The sequence below is a fragment of the Ischnura elegans genome, chromosome 5 (assembly GCF_921293095.1).
Source record: "Ischnura elegans chromosome 5, ioIscEleg1.1, whole genome shotgun sequence".
Lineage (NCBI taxonomy): Eukaryota > Metazoa > Arthropoda > Insecta > Odonata > Coenagrionidae > Ischnura > Ischnura elegans.
Window position 1 is genome coordinate 70,420,477 of NC_060250.1, and position 19,702 is coordinate 70,440,178.

The window sequence follows — 19,702 nt, forward strand, 5'->3', positions numbered from 1 at the left end:
TTCACTGTCGGCACCGCGCTTCCGCCGTTCGCACGTGATCGCGGAGCGAACTGTTCCTGCTCACGAACACGGGAAGGAGAGTCACGGTCACCGCCAGGCTGAGGAATTGTGAGGGAGAGTTGCTATGAAAACACAAATAGCAAAGGCGCCACTTGGTTATTGTTCCTCAAAATTCCTACCGATCCCAAACGTCAATTTACGGAATTTCAAATGAGCCACATCTCAAATAATATTGACTCGGTCATTACTTAGGGATCGTCTCTCGACCGCGAACTACTCGTCAAGTGTTCCCAGAAGTGCAAGCTACCAAGCTTACCGTCTGTTCTCACCAACAAAGGACCTGTCAAATGTTTAAAAGTTCGAGTTACCTCCGCAAGAGAACTCTCAAAGTGATGATAATACACCCGCGTGCTAATTTCGATCACTAAGAAAAAGTTCGCCATCTCTTTGCGACTTATTGTGACAAGTACTGAGTGGCCTGGGACTGGACAAAACCCTTTAGATCACTTCAAAGTGGGGGGTGAACTAAGATGCGTCCGCGCGCTTGAAGAAGTTGAATCCGCGCAAGTTTCGCCGGCAGTTCGTGGGCTTGCAAAGTGAGCGCTGCCGTAGGCCAAGTCAAGCCGAGATGACGCTGAAGAGGGAGGCGCCCGAGTCGATGAGCAGCCGCGCCCGGGCCTTCTGCGTGGAGGCCTTGATCGGCAAGAAGAGCAGGAGGGAAGAGGAGGAGGAGACTGTGGAAGTGGGCAGACACCGGACGACGGTGGATGACACACCGGCGGACTTGGAACGAGCTACTCAGCAAAGTGACCAAAAGGGTAAATACCTGCTTGTTATAGATTCACTCACTCACTAAGCCCACGCGAAGGTAATTTAGATTGGCGGTGGTATAGCGATTTCTCGATATCAGCTGGACATCTAAATTGCCAAAACGAACGACGCTTTTGTTTGAAACTCAATCATACAGTGATTCAACTCTAAGATTGGTTTGGATAGGAGAGGGGAGAGTTAATTCTGAACTTGCTGCAGACCATTTCTTAAAGCAGTTATAAATGGTGATGCACATTTTATGAAAGCGATATTTCCTTTCATAACAAACCACCGAAAACAGTGCTATTTGGCCTTTCACATCGGGTTATTCATAACACTTAATAATTAAACGTACTCGAATATCCATGCCCTAGATAGGGACAACCTACCCAGGCGGGACTCGAACCCGCGACCTTCGGTTTGGCAGGCGAGGACCTTATCCTGCCACCACCGGTGCCGGCGTTAACATTGCCATTAACAAACATAGATACAGAAGGGGATCGACCTAAACTCTAGGCTTAGATTGCTTGGGCAATTGAGAATGGATATCTTAAAGAGCGGCACGAAGTACGTCATTTTAGAACCCCACTACATTTCCAAGTCCGACAGTAACTATAAATTAAGAGAGATATTTTTCCGAACGGATAGATATGGGAATTCGTTTTTCCCCGCACGATAAAGTACTTGATAAATGCTAGGCTTAATGCTTTCAGAGCATTTCCTTTTTTGTGTAAACAGCTGGTGTTTTTAATATCCCCCGCCACACACTTATTGTGGAGGCTTGCGGGTTAGTGTGTTGATGAAACTATATCCATTTTCAGTATGGAAAACCAAAAGGGTAATGAACCAATTTGTTGTCCATGACTCACACAGTGATCACACAATCCCCCCTGGAGGTTGGTTTTCAAAGTATAGCTCACTTCAGACTAATTCATTGGCGTTTGAATTTTTACCCATTCAGGATATGGAGACATTTCCCTGGGCTACACCGCTCTAATGGGATTTCTGGTAAGGGTGTCCCTGAGGGCTGCACCCCGGATTTGGAACCGGGACACTACGATCACAAGCCTAACGCTCTAGCCTCTGTCCCAAAATGCTCTCTTAATGTGAAACAGGCGTGGAATGTTTTCCGTATATAGTGCCTCACCTATTGCATTGAGACAGACTCTATAGCTGATATTTATTACAATAATACAGTGCTTTAAGTTAAAAGTTGCTATGATAGTTGAGGGTGGTACTCAACCTAAGATATAGTAAGTAGTGACATATATACGCAGAATATGGTGGCAAGTGACTATATTTGGGCAACAAGGAACAGAAAGGAATTTTATGTAATTCACAGGATTCACCCTGACTTGACCCCCTGGAAACACCGTCACCCAGTAATCAAACACTTTCCAATATGCATCAATGCTCCCTATTGACTTCGATCATTTTACTTTCCGTGAAGAACAGCGGAACTGTATATCGGCACCTTTTTTATTTTAACACTGCCCACACTTGTGACTTCAATAATAGCTTATAAGATCTGTTCATTTAACTAGCTTTATTATTTCTCTAGGCAACCAATGGTGCTACATCCCATTGGGGAATAACTGGTTTAAGAGCTAGACTTACATGATTTTTCTAAACTTTTTCTTCATTTTCCATGAAATTCCTTGGATTTCAAGGTTTTCTAGGGGAGTGGCAGCCCAGAATTCTCATATTCTATACGTTAATCTATGTACATTTGTAATCCTAAGGAGCTGAAAATTTTTTGACAATTATTAAAAAGAGGAAAAAACAGGGTTTTTACCTGCTTCGGAAACGCACGCTGAAGGATGACTTTCTGCCAAGGTTGGTTTAAGTGAGAAACCAAATTCAGTCATCACAATCATGTAGTTTCTTTCCTTGATTGAAGCTCGCAATAAATGAGCCCATTCATACGTTTTTGCTTATGGCGTTTCTTACCGAGAAATCAGCAGAGGAAGCCAATAAACTCTTACTGATAGTATACAGCACTGTTATTTCATATGAAATATCTAATTTGTGTAATAATATGTGCTCGGCGTTGTCTATTGAGAGAATAATGGTCGAGTACTTAGGACGCTAAATTTCATGAGGAGAGTTACATTACTTTATTGTCATAACGCTGTGCATTAACTGTTTTTACCAGAGGGACACCTTAATTTCAAAAATTGGCATTATGCAGTTCACTGTAACTGCTCAGTTTCCTACAGCTGGATATAAAACAACGCACGTAGTTCTTTCTTGACGCGTCGTAGTCATGCACTGCTCCCACCAAATTCGGTGCTCGGCTTCAAGTCAGTTTGATGGGCTCCTCAGCGGCCATCGACCAAGGTAACAACAAATGCAAACCTGACGGAATTTGGATACAAAATTAAATAATTTACAAATTTTTCTGAAACCAAAAAACTTAAGTTATCGATCATTAAAAAAATCGGCCATGCCTACGAAGAGTATACGGCATTTTCCCAAATTACAACTTAAGAATGAAAAAGAAAGGCTGTTTTCCCCCCACTTATTGCGTTGGGAGCCATCAAAAATTTCTGGTGTTTTGGGTAGGGATATGTAGTACCGGTCAACTGTAAAAAGGGTCTTAGTAAAATGCAATACATATAGTGATTTACAATATAATGGTAAAGTGGTATACAGCGATATAAATATTGGTCAATACGTTCGTCGATCCACCCTAGTTTTTGTTCTTGCCAAATCTGACCAAACCTAAAGCGAAGAAAATATAACCAAAATACATTAATGAATGGCTACTACATGACTGAAATTAGTAAGATAAACAAATGCGCAGTATCCATCCCTGAAAAAATGTATTCTCCAATTGAAGGATGAACTACATAACGGCCGTAAGTATTCAACTAGGAACTAATTCAACCTGGCGGGATTTTGGAATGAATAGTTTTTGTGTTTCTTTTTAAGGCTTTTTAGATGTTGCTTTGACTTTAAAGAATCATTTAAATATATAATTATGAATTCATGGGGAAAAGTCGAAGCGACGGTTTTTACTTAGGCTTTATTGATAGGCTTGGAGATGTGAAGTAATGAAAATGACGTAGACCCACAGGAATTTGAAGACGCGGACTCAAACCAATTCCGTACGAAAGCCTTGGAGGCACAACAAAAAAGTTGGCATTTTTAAGAATTGTATATGAATATTTTTAAGGTGCGCGCCAACTATTAGCCAAAATTCCTCACGATAAGCTTTAAAAGCAGGCTGGGTCACCATAAATGATGATATAGAGATATGATTTCTGATTTAAAAATTTATGTAATTCATGATGAAAAATTATGTGATTCAAATTCTTCTTAATGGAAAAACCTAAAAAAACTTCCTCATCTTTTGCATCAATCATTGATTGAGCGGTAAAATATGAGGGAATGGGAATATAAAGGATATTAAAACGATTTAAATCAATACTTTGTGAGTTTTTACAATACTTTCAACATGAAATAATTTTATTGTTGGGGAGTCCAATAGCATGGAAGGAGCAGCACCGTTACATTGAATATGCTAATCAAGTTAATAATAATTTGATGGTTTTAAGATTAAATAAATTCTCTAATAGAAAACGTATTTATATTAAAATCGCATCGTCATGACGATGTAAAATCTTGAGGATTCCGTACTGTTCGTCGATAAAAATATTTGTATTTATATCCAGATGCATGCTCTGCTCTAAAAGTGCCGAATAAATTCTACTAGTAGCAACTAAAAGTTTTTGATAACAGGACCTTATTTTCACATGGAATGCCTTCATTCCGCCTATTTCTTTATTATTTCTTCAATAAGTATAACGGATACCCGAGATTTATGTACTCGGAATGCAATCTCAAAATTGGTGGGATTACGCAATGGATTATTGATACTCGCTCGAAGCTCTCGTTCAATTTAGCTCAAAGGTTAAGACAATTATAATAGCAAAATTTTGTCTGAACTAAATTATTAATTGTCCTTAGTAATCCGTAGTATTAAATAAAGTGTCGAAAAGGCTGGATACTCAAAAAAACCGTGTTCAATCTAACTGCAACGGACATCCAAAAACATGTTTGCGTTTCCATAGCTCAGTAACTACGGAATTACGACCCCTTGTTCATGGATAAAAAATGATTTTAATTGTTTTGTATGATGTTGGGAAAGATATGGTGGAAGTTCTTATTATTGTTAAAATAAGAAATTGCAGTATTTCCACTGAGTTTTATTATTACACAACGCGTTTCGTCGCTACAAACAACATTACAACAACGTCACACTTGATAATGTTGTTCGTAACGACGAAACGCGTTGTGTATTAATAAAACTCAATTGAAATATTGCAATGTCTTATTTTAACAATAAGCTTGAAATTGTTTCCCCCACCACTCCTGAACTATTGCGGATTCCTCCTCAAATACCCTGTATTTTTAATTCATCTATGCATGAAAAACAGCCATCGTAACAATAGAGTCCTCAAAATAGGTCCACACTCAATTTATTCAAGTAATATCTGAACAGAGTAATTGATCCTAAATAAGTAAAATTCGACGATATGCGTGGAAATAGACTTCATGAAATCACAATATTTCTCGGGGAGAAATTATGTAACCCGAATCTTCCATGTAAAATTGGAATATAGACGGAAGGAATATGAATGAAAGTATGATTTTTTGGTAAAATTTACTTCTTTTAAATCATACAGGGTAGTGTCCGAGGAGGTCCTCCCATTATTGACTTTCTCATAGGTCTTACAGGCATCGCCGAGGATATTTTGCCTATGCACTCAGGATTTATACACATTGGGCTTTGATTTTCTTCGGAATTTCCACTCAAAACCTTTTCCAATGCATTTTACAAATCAATTTTTGTATATATACAGCAAATTTTGCTTTGAGGCAATACAATAAGAGTTTACAATAAGAATTATTGTAAATGGCAGATTAAGTGGTTTCTCTGGAAGGGTCCTGGACCGAGTACGTTACAGCTTATACCGCCGCGCCTACACTTTCTGCCTCAACACAGCCGCGCGGCGAAAATTGTCGTTTTATAATACCTACCACAGAATATATTTCCTGGTCATTAAAAGATATTTTCAAGAACATGTCAACTAGGCAGGGAAATTATCTGAAAAACAAAATGTTTCAATCACAGTTGACCTATTTTCATATCAAAATGAATATTTTGAGTAATGAAACTTTACTAATTTTTGAAAAATAAAATGCACTATGCTGCCTAGAGAGCGGCCAGATTCGCAGTCACAAGTGAATATTAACAGCAGGGTAATCATGGAGAGCCGTTCAGTGGAAATGAATTTCTCTTCCGCAATAAAAAGAAAAAAGCAAAGAGAAATAGGAAATACTTCCAAAACAATCTGATTTGAACAATGACTCTGGGTGAAAGTTTTTATTACATTAACTCAAGTAAGCCTTAAATTTACGTACACGTAAAATGCAGTTTTTTCACCTTAAAAGGCGATATCATAGCCGTCTTCTTCCTCTCGCAGCCGTAAACCAAAGACACGCCTTTTTCTCTCTCATGCTCGGTGAGATGTGCTACCCAGACCGTGATCAATCCCTCGCCCTCTTCCATGAATTGGTTCGTCAAGGCATTGAAGGCCGCCATTATTATACTGATACCATGACCGTGCGACTAAGAGTAAAGTCCTCTTTATACGATAAATTAACACGTACGAGTTAATTAATGATTGCGTGAACGGTTTTTGTGGACCGGAACGGATCATGTACAAATGCATCAATCAAATAAGAAGAGGTTCTATTTTATTTTCATGCATTCGCACAAGATCGCTGGTTACACGGTGCATTTTGGCGTTCATTCTCGCGTCCATACATTTAGGCATTAAATTGTACGGGTTAATTTATCTTGTAAACAGGCCTTAAGAAACAGAATGACCACATCCAGTACTTTAATTTTCCGTTTTAATGATAAGTGCAGCATAAGGGAAAACGATTACCAATTTTTCTACGGGATAAATGCATTTTGAGGCAGTAGCGGATACAGAAAACACTCAAAGGGGGGGCGCAAAAGATATCTAGAGTTTGCTTTTACTTTTATCGCAATAAAAAATAATCAAGTCACAGGTAGAGTGAAAGAAAATTTTAACTAAAGTGATTATACATATATGAAAGACAATGCCATCTCATTATTAGAAAAGGTCACAATTGTGGTTCTGCAATCTTGGCATTACGGGCGGACCCGCAAGGGAGGGGCGCGCCCCCCCGCGCCTCCCATATGTATCCGCCACTGTTTTGAGGTTACCAGCTTACAACTTATACCGCCGCGCATACACTTTCTGCCTCAACACAGCCGCGTGGCGAAAACTGTCGTATTATAAAACGACAGAATATATTTCCGGGTCATTAAAAGATATTTTCAAGAATATGTCACCTACACAGTGAAGATAGATTCGATCGCGTGTTGGAAAGACTGATATTATGTTCGAATTAGCAAAAGGTGGCTGGGTTTCTTTTTGCATTAATGCAATTAGATCTTTGTCAGTGTTCCAAGGTGTCCTATGAGCTTTTTTTCTATTTCGAAGCGATTGGCAAAAATTAGCTGTGCTTAACGTTTAAAAATTTCTCAGTTACATAATAACAAAAAACATTTTCATCTACGCTTAGAAGAAAATATTACCGAGTACCATCAATTTTCATGTCTCCATACCTCACAGTAAAGCTAAGGGGCAGCTCGATTTTGGAGTTCATGGAAATAAGTCACGCTCATGCTTCCTTTGCAAAAAGTGCGGCTGTCATAAGTATAAGTATAAGTATGCCGAAGCATAAGTATAACCAACGCTTAATTGCTTACAAAACTGTGTGCACAATCAATAATGAGTTTTAATGCGAAATGCTGTCGGTCGGGAAACGCAGAGCTGGTCATGAAATTGTCTTTATCATTTTAGAACAATGCCTACGTTTCAGTAACTTTTCACCTTCATCAAGGCACACAATACAGGTATATTTATTATAAAATCATTGAACTACTGTGAAAAAATCTAAATTAATTTTGAAATGAAAAATACTCTTATTTATTATTATTTTCACTTTTTCGTTATTTTTCATTTCAAACGACAGATATATTGCTCACAGTTATTCAATGCATTCATCGTAAAACACCTGAATGAGTCCTGATGAATGTAAAAATGTCGAAATATGTTACGCTGTCATAGGAAACTGAGATTCAATGGGCTATTGCGGAAATTTCATGAGCATTTACGAATCAAATGTATAAGTTGAGTGATAGGATATGATACGTTCACATCAATAACCATTTAAATCAATGAGAAATAAAATTTGTGCTCTTACTTAACGTGGTGAAAATAAGTGTAAAGTTACTCAGCGGCAGCTTCCCCAATTATCCTTGTTAGGATGATGAAGGTGAATAAGTTAACCGAAACGTTGGAATTATCCTGAAGTGAAATGATCTATACCTTACCAACACTCCAGAAAGGAGGCGGCCTGGTGTTAATGGTCAAAGAATTTTCCCTGGCGTATGCTCAGTTATCAAATGCCGATTCTTACAAAGTATATCGAAAGAAAAAGGTGGAAAATTAGAAAGCCTAAAGGAAACAGTTGTTTTGACAACAATGTAAGCGTTGAGAAAATTTACCTGAGACATCTCCATTTGGGTTAGGTGTTAATATATATTTTTGTAACGTTGGCTCAGAAATCGAAAATGATAAATGAAAAGGTTATGTGCACAATTAATTCATCATCAAAGCAAAAACAAGGCACTTGAGATGAGAACTTTGAAAATGTCACGAAATCATGAGAGTTGTGGCCTTTTGTAAACATTGCATGAAAATTTATGCGCTGAATGCATAAGTTGAGCAATCGGAAATGCAACGTTCACCCCAATCACCATTGAAATTAATTAGAAATAAAATTTGTGCACTAGCATATCATTCTGAAAATAGTTGTAAAGTTAGCCAGAATTTCAAATGATCTTTGTTGCGATGACTTAATAGGGCATTTTAAAAGTATTTTTTTCCGAATTTTAGATTTAAACGTTTATCCTGTGAAGTCAAAAAATTGTGAATGCGCTTGCGACCATAAAAAATACAGTGCTATCCTGGAGTTAAACTAGTTTTAGAGGAAAATCTTCTCTACCCTTCCAAAGCTAACTAAGGAGCTCACCCATTTTTTACGAATTTAAGCATTGTGTTGACTTAAGGCTTAGCACCCACACGATATATATTTAACTGAAGCTAACATTTTCGGAGGTCTCACCACCATTTCTCACGAAATATGAAGATAAGATCCATGTCGAAGTGACGAAAAGTAAGCAAAGAGTAAGAGAAGAGTAAACGAAAAAGTTAGAGATATGACAACACAAGATAGCAAGTTAGCAGACGTAAAGAAGGCTGTTGTACAAGGGCAACTGAGATTGCCAACTTTTTTCAAACAGCCACGCGTGGCAGGATGCTTAGCCAAGGAAAGAGTTGCGAGAAATCTTCGAAGTCTCCCTTTCGAATGCGGTGGACGCGACTGATAAATAATTGTGAAGTATCTTATAGACAAATAAAGACGGTTTAAAATCTACATGAATACACGAAGAGCAATTTTATTTAAAACAAAATTCCCTTGTGAAGACATAAAATTCTGATTTCTCTTTAGGTAGTTGGAAAAAGATTTATTGTTCAGAAAAAATTCCAAAAGAACAAAAATAAAATTATATTTCATTAATAAATGACAGTTTTATTGCGCATTAAATACAAGATAAATGATTATAATGATAATAAACTGAAATTTCTCTGCATAATGTTATTCCATTTCATGACATAACCAAGCATAGCAAATGCATAATATCCAAGTAAAAACCGGCAAATGGAAGTATGCGCCAAGCCTGACTTGATACAAGCATAAATTAAAGTCACGTATTCTTAACTAAACAAGTAAAGAAATGCTCCAGCCAAATAAACATGAAAAATTCACTGTTTTTCAATACTATTTTTTTCCTTTTGCTCTGCGCCATCAACTGCCTAAATTCCTAAGGCGAAACCAAATCATTAAAATAGAGAATTTGCGTTAAAAGCACTAAACCTAATTTCTCTGGCTCTAAACTTAAGAGGGAAAAATACAGGGTGGGAGAAAGATACGGAGCGACCCACTGAGGATGACTCACTCAGAAATTCGAGTGAAACGGAAGCTTGAGGCGACTCAATGGTAAAAAATTACCATTACGGATAGACACTTATTCATATCGTATCATTGTTTACTCCACTGCCACGACTTTTTCGTTTAACTTTTGTTACTGTCTTCATGAATTTTTCATTCTTCACTCTTCAGTTTGAATCTTCCATGCAACGCACTTTTTGTCACGATGAGTCCTAAGAAACGAGTATTTTGATTGGTGGGCACGATTGCGATTGAAAACAAAATGGAAAGTCCTAAAATCCCCCGTTCACATCGTATAAACTTGAATTAATTACACTTATCATGAGCCAAATAACTGATATAAACTCCTATCAAATTCAATTTAACGAAGCATCTATGGTCGAGTTACGCAAATGTTACGAACCAAGAAACACTTTTTAATTTTCAACTTCATAATTACGCCATGTTAAGTCACGCTGAGCTATTGTGGACAAGGTTAAAGTGATTTCACGGTAACTATCATTTTAATTTCATTGAGGTTAAACATAAATTCTGATTTTGACTTTTTAAATTAGGTTTTTGATTTACTTGACATTCGCGAAAGTTAGATAAATGTTTTATTTGTAAGTGATAAGCGAAAAATGGTCGATTAAAATATCACTACATGCTAGAAATGTTTTTCTTAGCACTTTTTCAAATTTGCCGTGGCTTATTTTAGAAAATGGACGAACCATAATCACTGCCGAAGCAAAAAAAACCTCGATCCGAATTAATACACACGCAATAAGCAGTGCCATAAAAATTATGAAAGACTAAACATAAGCGATCAAAAACTTCCGATCCTTTAATCGTGTAGCGTATATATTAATCTTACTTGAAAACAAGTAATGAATCACTAACCTTTTAACCATCAATAAACGAATCAATCATTCCATTACGGAATATGAAATTATTTATCGGAAAGTGTGGCGATGGTTAGATATGTACGAGAAAAGGGGAATGGTAAGCCTTAGTTCATGAGGAAATAAGGAACCGAATTCGTTTTCGACTAAGTTTGGAATCTTAAGCTATGTATATAATTTTGTTACAACTACCATCGGCAATTAAATTCACCAGTATAAAAAGCAATCTTTAGCAACTTTCAGCTCATCCTCAATGGAGAATTCAATTTTTTCCTAATATTGTTGCGAGCATGTGAATAATTTCCTTTAGTATCTCATTACAAATCTTCTTCATTGGTAACCAACTGCCATTTTTCTCCCTTTTTTGTTTACCTACATTAAACACACCTCAATACCCGTCTCCTTTCATAGTAGCTTAACAAAGTTTTTACTAAATATCTGCTCTCCAAGGATAATCTCTTCAAATCTCCGTTTTTTTAATCTCCATACAGTGTTTACCATCTCATTTATTTTGTAAGACCTTAAATTCACTACCTTCAACTCCACTGGGTGGCGCCGGGGTAAAGTCCCCGACTGCTAACCTAAAGGTCGCGGGTTCGAATCCCGCCTGGGTGGTTTGACCACCATCCAGGGCATGGATGTATGTGATTGTCAAACAAGTTAATTGTGAGAGAGGACTATATAGTCCTAAATTCACTTGTAAAATAAAGACGACATTACATAATTTCAGTACACCAACACTAGCTACGGTGATAACTTTACGGAGTCACCTGCAATGCACAAATTCTGCGCAAATTTTTCTGAGAAAAATCATTCGCCTTATTTGCAACTTCCACCGTCAATAATTTCACTTAAACTCCAAGAAAATATTTTCTATTCTTGACAGATGATTTCACAAGTGGGACTCTGGCTGGGCCAAGTGCTGGAATTGGATGGAAAGAAAGTGTTGGACCTTCAGGAGACGTCAAAGGAAGCTCTGGTTGTGATAGCCCCGAGAGCGTACGTGTTGACCTCTGCTCCAAGGAACTTTGGAGGAAGTTTCACTCATTAGGTACTGAGATGATCATCACCAAAGCTGGGAGGTGAGTATGAAGCCACCAAATACTCTTTACTAGCGTCTAAAGGGAACTCGCTACCTACTGTCCCTACAAAAAGTAAATAGACTCTAGTTTCAAAACTATATCCTTTAATCTAATTTAATTATATTGATATCAATTGATTTACCTAACGATTTGATCGTTGAATTATTCTTTCTCATAGAATAATCCTCCAAGATCGTTAGAACATTAATGGCTTTGCCTGGTTTCGCTATTTAGTTGGGCCCTCCTCGCTTCTCTAGCGTTGAGGTGTTTTTCCCCATACCATTCCTTCCGCTCCTATCCTATCCCAGAGGCGTCGACGGGCTCCTATCGCTGCGGCGCCTCTTTCCTTTTCCCTTCCTCTCCAGCCTCTCCCCGGGTATTCGGGCGTATAAGCCAGGGGCTTGGTTCCTGGCCCCGGTGTGTTGTATCCCTGAAGGGATTCCCCTTGAACCCTCATACTCTTTATTGATACCATTACATACCTAGTTATATTGTACATTGATTAATACGGTTGAAAAGTTTTTACCTTACTATGTAGTTGAATATAGATATTATTGTATTAACTAAAAAGAACAGATTTTTTAGCCTTTCTTAGTAAACCTAAAATTTATACATTGGCCAACGCAATACGTGCGCTACTAACTTTACCAAATTTATATATGTCTTGGAATAAGGTCCTTTTGGTATAACTAGAGATGGGTTCGATTCTTCGATTCCTCGATTCTTGGCCAAGAACTGGAATCGAAAATGAGTACTTGCCAAGGTGAAAAATCGATTCCGATTCCAGTAGTATGTACTTCAAACCACAAATTTATGTACGACTGCGTTTCCAACAGTCATTTGAATTTTCGAGCCACGTATTCGTAATAACAAAACATATTACATATGGATTCTAAGTGGCACACCACTTCCGGAGGAGCAAATGCAGACTAGGGAGTCTGTGACAGGTATTTGGTCAAGATACAGTGATGCATTTGGAAAAGCACCCAATGTCACCGTAGCAAACACTGTTGAAGCTGAAAAGGAAGCTCTTTTATCAGAGATGAATGCACCACCAAATTCCTTCCCTGGGAAATACTGGAAGACTTGCATCTCCTACCCAAGGCTGAAAGCAGTAGCGAAAAAGTTTCTTGTCACACCGCCATCCACTGCGTTCAGTGAAAAACTTTTTAGTTCGCCAGGAAAAATATGTGATGTAAAACGCAACAGGCTTGATCCTGACTGAGTGAAGATGCTTTGCTTTCTGAGTAAAAATTTAAAATCTGTAAAAGGAGATTAAGTTTGTGAGACATTATTGATAATGATAAGATATTTACAATAAAAGGTAGATATTAAAGGAGATACTTTTATTTTAACTTTAAACATGAGTGCTAATATTCTAAAGTAATACCTATGAGGTAACATCACTTTTCTGTATTGAAATTTAGCCATTATATTTGAAATGGATAGTGATGATATGCCGGCACAACTCCCAGTTTTTTCCCAACTTTTGAATCATAAAGCTGTAATCATCGCATAAATTCAGCTTATGACTATAATTTTGTACAACTGAGTGTAGGTGTTATGAAAGAATCATGTATCTGTAGCCATTGCGTACTCTTTCCCGTAAATAATCTCATATTCTGTGCGAAAATAGCAATTATAACAATATTTCTCATGAAATTCACAGAAGAAAACAATGCTAACTTAAACCCTCCCCTGCATGCTCTTTAAATGATGATAAAACAGGGCATTTATACCTAATAAACATTCTCCTTTAGTCACTGATATTTAATTAGCAGGCCTTATTTTAGACAATATTTTTGCCAAAAGGATGAATAGGTATAAAAACAAGATGTAATTTTCAGAACTATTCATTAAGTATACTGATTCTGATTTGATGGCGCACCGTAAGTTTTTCTGCAATAATTAGCCCTGGATTTCCACCTGTATCCCGCACGCCCACAAATGCTATGCGAGATCACCAAAGGTAGCAAAAAATTAATTTTGGATGGCCTTTGAAGCACGTTTACTATCATTCGTAAAAGAGAGAATTATTTTAAACTTTGATAGACATATTCGCCTAATAGATGGACGCCAAAATTTTAAATTTTATAGTAACATATGTTTTTATAAACAAACTGAAAGATATCGAGCGTTAATTTATATAATTATTTCAGTTGGATAGTGAAAATTAACGAGTAGAATTTCACACAACACACTAAAAGTACAACAGCATATGCATTGCTCGAAATAATAAGATTATATGGCAAGTGAAATGCCTTATGACTCTCATCCGTAAATATTAGTCATGCTGAATCAAATACGACCGTTCTGTTACACTAATCAGCCAGTTTGTCCTAATATGCTCATCTGCAAGAGAACAAACGCAAGGCTATTCCAAATAAATCAAAGTGCTCTTCCTCGATAAAACATGCAACCAAAATTGGCAACAAATGTAATATTTAAAAAACCTGGGAGGGAAGGAGCAGCCGTTTTAATCCCTTCCCTAGTCGTGGAAAGTAAGATTCAATTCCGAATTACACCTTTCTTCAGTATCAAGCCCGATGATCGTCGATCATCAGTATTATTGGTTGTAATTTATTGAGGGTATCACACCCTTGCTAAAATTTTTACTCATATTTTGTGTGAGATTTAAGGAGTTTAAATGAAATTCTTGACGTTGGTAGTTGCAAATAAGATTGAGTTGGAGGTTATGAATTTAACGCCTTAAAAAAAAACGGCTAATAATAAATGAGTGGGGAAACGACATTTGAAACTCACTCTTCAGTTTATAGTTGCATGAGTTTATGATTTAACGAAAGATCAAGGTGTTGGTAATAGTTTGCTTATGTAAAATAATGGCAATATCAAAGAAATTAGAGGGTATACTAAAATGCCATTATCACGAGTTGTTTACGACCACCCATTCGGAGTGGATTCAACCACTCTTTTATTTCAGCGCTCATTCAAAATACAGAGGGGATAAACATTTGTGCCACGAAATTTTAACCCTTCATAGCTGGCATGTGGAACGAAAATCACCAATGATGTTTAGGTCGAAAACGCACCATTTGTTAACCACAGAAACTTTGAGTCCAGCGCTCCGATTGGCCGCGAGTTTGTCCTGTTGCCGAATTCTCTGGACAACTCATGACTTCGAATGCTTATTTGGCTTTGCCTTTGTCCAGATCATCCGGCAACAGAGCAAACTCGCGGCCAATCAGCGCTTGGCTCAAAGGTTCTTTAGTTTACAAACGGTTTTCGGCCTAAGCACCATTAGCAATTTTGGTTCCTACTGGCATCAGCTATCCTGCGTTTGAATTTCGTGACATAATTTTTCTCCACCAAGCATATAATCATTTTATCCCAGTTGTAAACGACTATGTTTTGCATTGGAACGCTAAGATGTTGTTGTGCGAGTACGAATCAATGAACAACACAAGCAGTAATACGAGCCTAATTAAGATTTCTAGGATGTAAAAATCTAAATATGAGGTAAGAAAGACATATTTTATGTAGAGAGTTTTAAGCTAAATTGCAATGAATTAAGAATTAAAACCACCAGTATCCGAGACTTTCGCTATTAGTATCTAAACATCATTGGTAATTTTAGCCTGCTACTGGCATCAGCTATACAAGGTTTAAATTTCGTGACAATTTTTCTTCACCCTGTATCAGCTCGGGACGCGCCTTGTCTCTTGGACACCTAGTTGGATAGTGGGGAAACGCCTTCGTAGGCAATACCTTCCCGATTCCCCCGGCGGAGACGGATGGTGAAGGTGTCGACAGACTCTCGACTACCAAGTTGCCCTCGGAAAGGGACATAGCACATCCACCGTATGAGAAACCCCTCGCCGTCGCCACCCTAGATAGAAGGGAGTGGGTTAACCCCGCCACTCCCTTCCGCCTTGAACGATATTCCTCCACCTCGCCATCAGGGCACTCGACCGCGAAATTAAAAGTCTTGAGGGACGACATCCGTCTCTTTCGACGCCTCCTACGATATGTCTCCCACCAAAAACCTTCCCACAATCCCCGTCGACATGGCTCCGGGAAAGACGGTGAGCCATCGAGAGAGGGAGGAGAAAATCTCGATTATTGCCGCGAAGAGTCATCAAGCGCAAGAAATGACCCAGCGACGTTATAGCTCATTGTTCGGCCGGAGCTCAAATAGGGTTCATTTTCGGTCGGCTGAAGACGAAGCCTACTCGGAGGAGGGAGGCGAAGAGGATGCTTTCTAGCGGAGAAACGCCCAACGGAAATCTTGTTCGGGGCGTCGGATGGTAGTTGGGCGATTGAAGTGATGAGATAACACGTGGATGTCATCAAGACGTTCTGATCGCGAATTGACAGTTGCTCCGGCCCTCCAAATACCAATGGGGAACATGCATGGAATTTGTTCATCATCCTAGTTAGTCTCATTGAATAGAAAATTTTCTCACGAGTCCAAATATATAAGCCAAAACTCTCCTGGTACTCCACAAACGTCAATAAATGCTATTTAAAAATGCTCGAATATCGCTTGAAGTCACGTGATCTGAAACGCCATCTGACGTCATCGCACGGAACACCATTCACTTCGCAAAGAGAGTAGAGTGTTAGAGGCTTGAATGCAAGATATTTAAAGTAAAAATTGCAATTACTATCGCCAAATTTGCATTTGAGCCCTCGTAGATCGATTTTCTATCCACTTCCTCAGTCTGTCATCAGTGGATGCCGTTCCGTGACGTCACGCTCCGATGACGTCGTGTTTTCAATCAGCCGATGAAGATCAATTTTTAAAGTCTCATAACTCAGCTAAAAAGCATTATTCATACGCGAAATTTTCGACGCGTACATTTGAGGTAGAGGCCTTCTTATTCCAGTACTTTAAAAAAATTGTGCATGTTCCCCATTGGAAGTACCTTCGGCAGGGAAAGAGTAACTTTTGCAGCTATGTAACCGTCTAAAATTCGATGGCGGTGATTGTCATGTAATGGTGAGAAAAACACGTACACCTAATATGCAAAATGTCTAAGTTTGTTATTCTTAATATATCGTGAAATTCATTTATTACTGTGCTTTTTGAAATTCTACTTGTTTATTTTCACTATCCTCAAATTTTCTTTTGATTGATTTCGTTGATTTTTCTTCCTGAAGGGTGCCCTCCATAAGTGAGAGAGGCCATGTCGTAATCCAAACCTCTTTTTCACCAAATTTAATTAAGTATATCAGATCGAGATATGCGCAGCCGTTATGCATTTTCTAGAGACAATTCCGGCCATGTAATGGGCAATAATAGAATGTTTTTTCATCTTTCATGAGTATAATTTCGACTTAGTTCAAGGTGCGAGAAACGTAGATGTCTTTATTTCAGTGTGCAAGGCACGAGGATAGAATATGGACGATTGTCCGGCCGATGGTATGGGACGCAATACCGAAATTCGTATGCAGTGTAATGAGGTCTACTGATTCAGGTGTGATATAGTGGAAGTTCGACTTTTTGAAATGATGATAAAACTAGGCATTCATTCCTAATAAAAATTTACCTTTAGCCACTGAAATCCAGTGAGCAGGCCCGTGTAGCCTCCATAACGGGACGAAATACCAAAATTCCGCATTTCACGTCTTCAGTGACAGCACTGTCGACTATGTACCGCCCGGTGGAAGAATATTTCAGCATTGCTTTCTTCTGACGTGATCAAAAGAACGACATTTGAAGCCATGTCTATAAATGCGGTTCCACTTCAGCCCGCGGAGATGCTTGCCAATCGTTAGTAGTTGCCTCGCCTACCTCAATGCAGACGTTTTGGACTCGCAGTCAAATCGCTGGATGATCGTCCTCTCTTTCTATGTTCATGGCCGCAGGAGTAGTTCCCCAAACTCTCGGTGGCTGGCTGCGATAACCGTTTAATCACGTATAAGCGGATGGCTTTGTCGACCTCAGAAAGGCATTGTGCGCCGCAGCAATGCATCGGCTGAGCGGTGATTTCACCTACTTTGTCTTCGACCGAAGAATATCGAGAGAAAGAGACAACTCCCTCGAACCGACCGCCATTTTCTTCGCCTCGCCCAAGGCTACCCCTTCCATCATTCTCCACATACAACAGCAAATACATTTTCTCAACACCAGCAGCCTTGCATTTATCACCTGCATGGTTGCGGTCCCCAAAATACATTAAAAAAGGCATAGGTCATCCGGTAGGCGCTTTGATATTAATAAAAAAACTACTCTTAATTGGTTATTGATATGCTAAACTGAATATCAAGATTTTACTGTCGGTCTACTGCGGAGCGCGATCAAAAAAATACCAGTATTTTTTGCTGGACTATCACTAATAATAGGAGGGCTAACCTACAGGGGATGAGGACCATGGGCGGGCCCTTTCAACGTTCGCGCTAAGCTACAGTTTCGCATCAACTATGTCCAACATATTTTGTTGACTCGGTTTGCGAAATGGCAAGTGCTCTTGGGGGATGCTTATGTTGTACGCGACTAACAATAATTCCATACAAAGGAATGTTTAATCTCTTTTAAAGTAGCCTTAACCCATTGGGAAATAATGATTCTCGCGAAATTTGTGTCATCATATGAGGAAATTGATTTCACAAGCGGCATCCAAAAATTCTTTACATTATCCCTTTAATAGTGAAAATTTGCCACCGCAGTTTAGATCATAATTTAGATAGATCATCAAAGACTGTTAATGAAATTAGAATCATCGAGAATATCCATCATAACTAGAACATAACTATGAGTAGAAAAATTGTATTAGATTAAACAGTGGTTCAGGTATAAATAATTTCGTAATACCTTAATTGAGAAGCATATTACAGTGAACCAAAATTGAATAGAGTCAAATTCTTTCCATGCGATCTGTCTTTTGAACTTTAATAAAATAAAAAATAATCGTTTAATTCATAAGTATATTAGTTATTTTAATTGAGGCTAGTTTTGTCCCAATTTTCGTGGAATGTTCCATATGAAGTAGTAGATGGAGGTAAGGCAGGATGAGATGCGAAATTTACTTGATCCATTTTATGAACTTGGCATAATTTCTCCTGTATGGGCTAGGTGAGCTTGTATGCCTATTAAGAAGAATGACTCTTCAAATTGGGTTGAAATATCAGCAAGCGTTTACCACAATTTGAGTCATCAATTGATCGTTGAATTGGTTCGACTAACGGAAACTAACTTGAATTTCAGAGTTAGGAATCATATTAATTCCCAACCTTGGGAATAGCGGTGCGGTGGAAGCTATCGGAGCTTGCGTGGTTCCCTCCCACCTACGAATTTCCCCCTCATTTATCCCCTCCATGGGCGAAAGAAAAACGTGCCCTGTTTTTTCATCCCAACCGCACCTTACTTCCTCGGAAGCCACTCCCGCGTTTAGTCTACACTCCCTCATCCCTCTCCACCCACAGAGACCTTTACCTCCAGCACCACCTGCCGACCAACTCCCTCGCCAATTCATATAGCACTCACACCCGTACCACGGAGGGGGAGTAAGGAGGAACACGGGCTTTGCCATTGTATCCTGATGATGCGGTGGCCATATTAGTAACAAGCAGAGTAGGCAGTATTTCATCTACATCTCCATACTATCCCGCAAGCTGCCCATAAAGGCGTGTGGCAGGGGGTATTAAGATATCAGCCGTCTACATATGAAAAGCAAATGCTCAAACAAAATTACTTATATCATTTATTAAAGACCTTTATGTTTCGGGGGAAAAACCCATATCTATCCGTTCGGCAAAATATCTCTCTTAATTTATTGCTTCTGGCGGACCTGGAAATATAGTGGGGTTCTAGAATGATGTTCCCCGTGTAGCTTTTAAAGATAT

At 38.6% G+C, this 19,702-nt stretch overlaps 1 protein-coding gene across 1 annotated transcript in view; it reads left to right on the forward strand.

Moving 5' to 3' along the window:
• LOC124159038 (T-box transcription factor TBX20-like) overlaps positions 1-19,702 on the forward strand; it is a 123,245-nt gene continuing 103,543 nt past the window's right edge. Inside the window, exons 1-2 of the mRNA XM_046534528.1 lie at positions 1-818; positions 11,701-11,896. Coding sequence (XP_046390484.1) covers positions 629-818; positions 11,701-11,896 — 386 coding nt within the window. The 5' untranslated portion in view covers positions 1-628. The remainder of the gene's footprint in view (positions 819-11,700; positions 11,897-19,702) is intronic.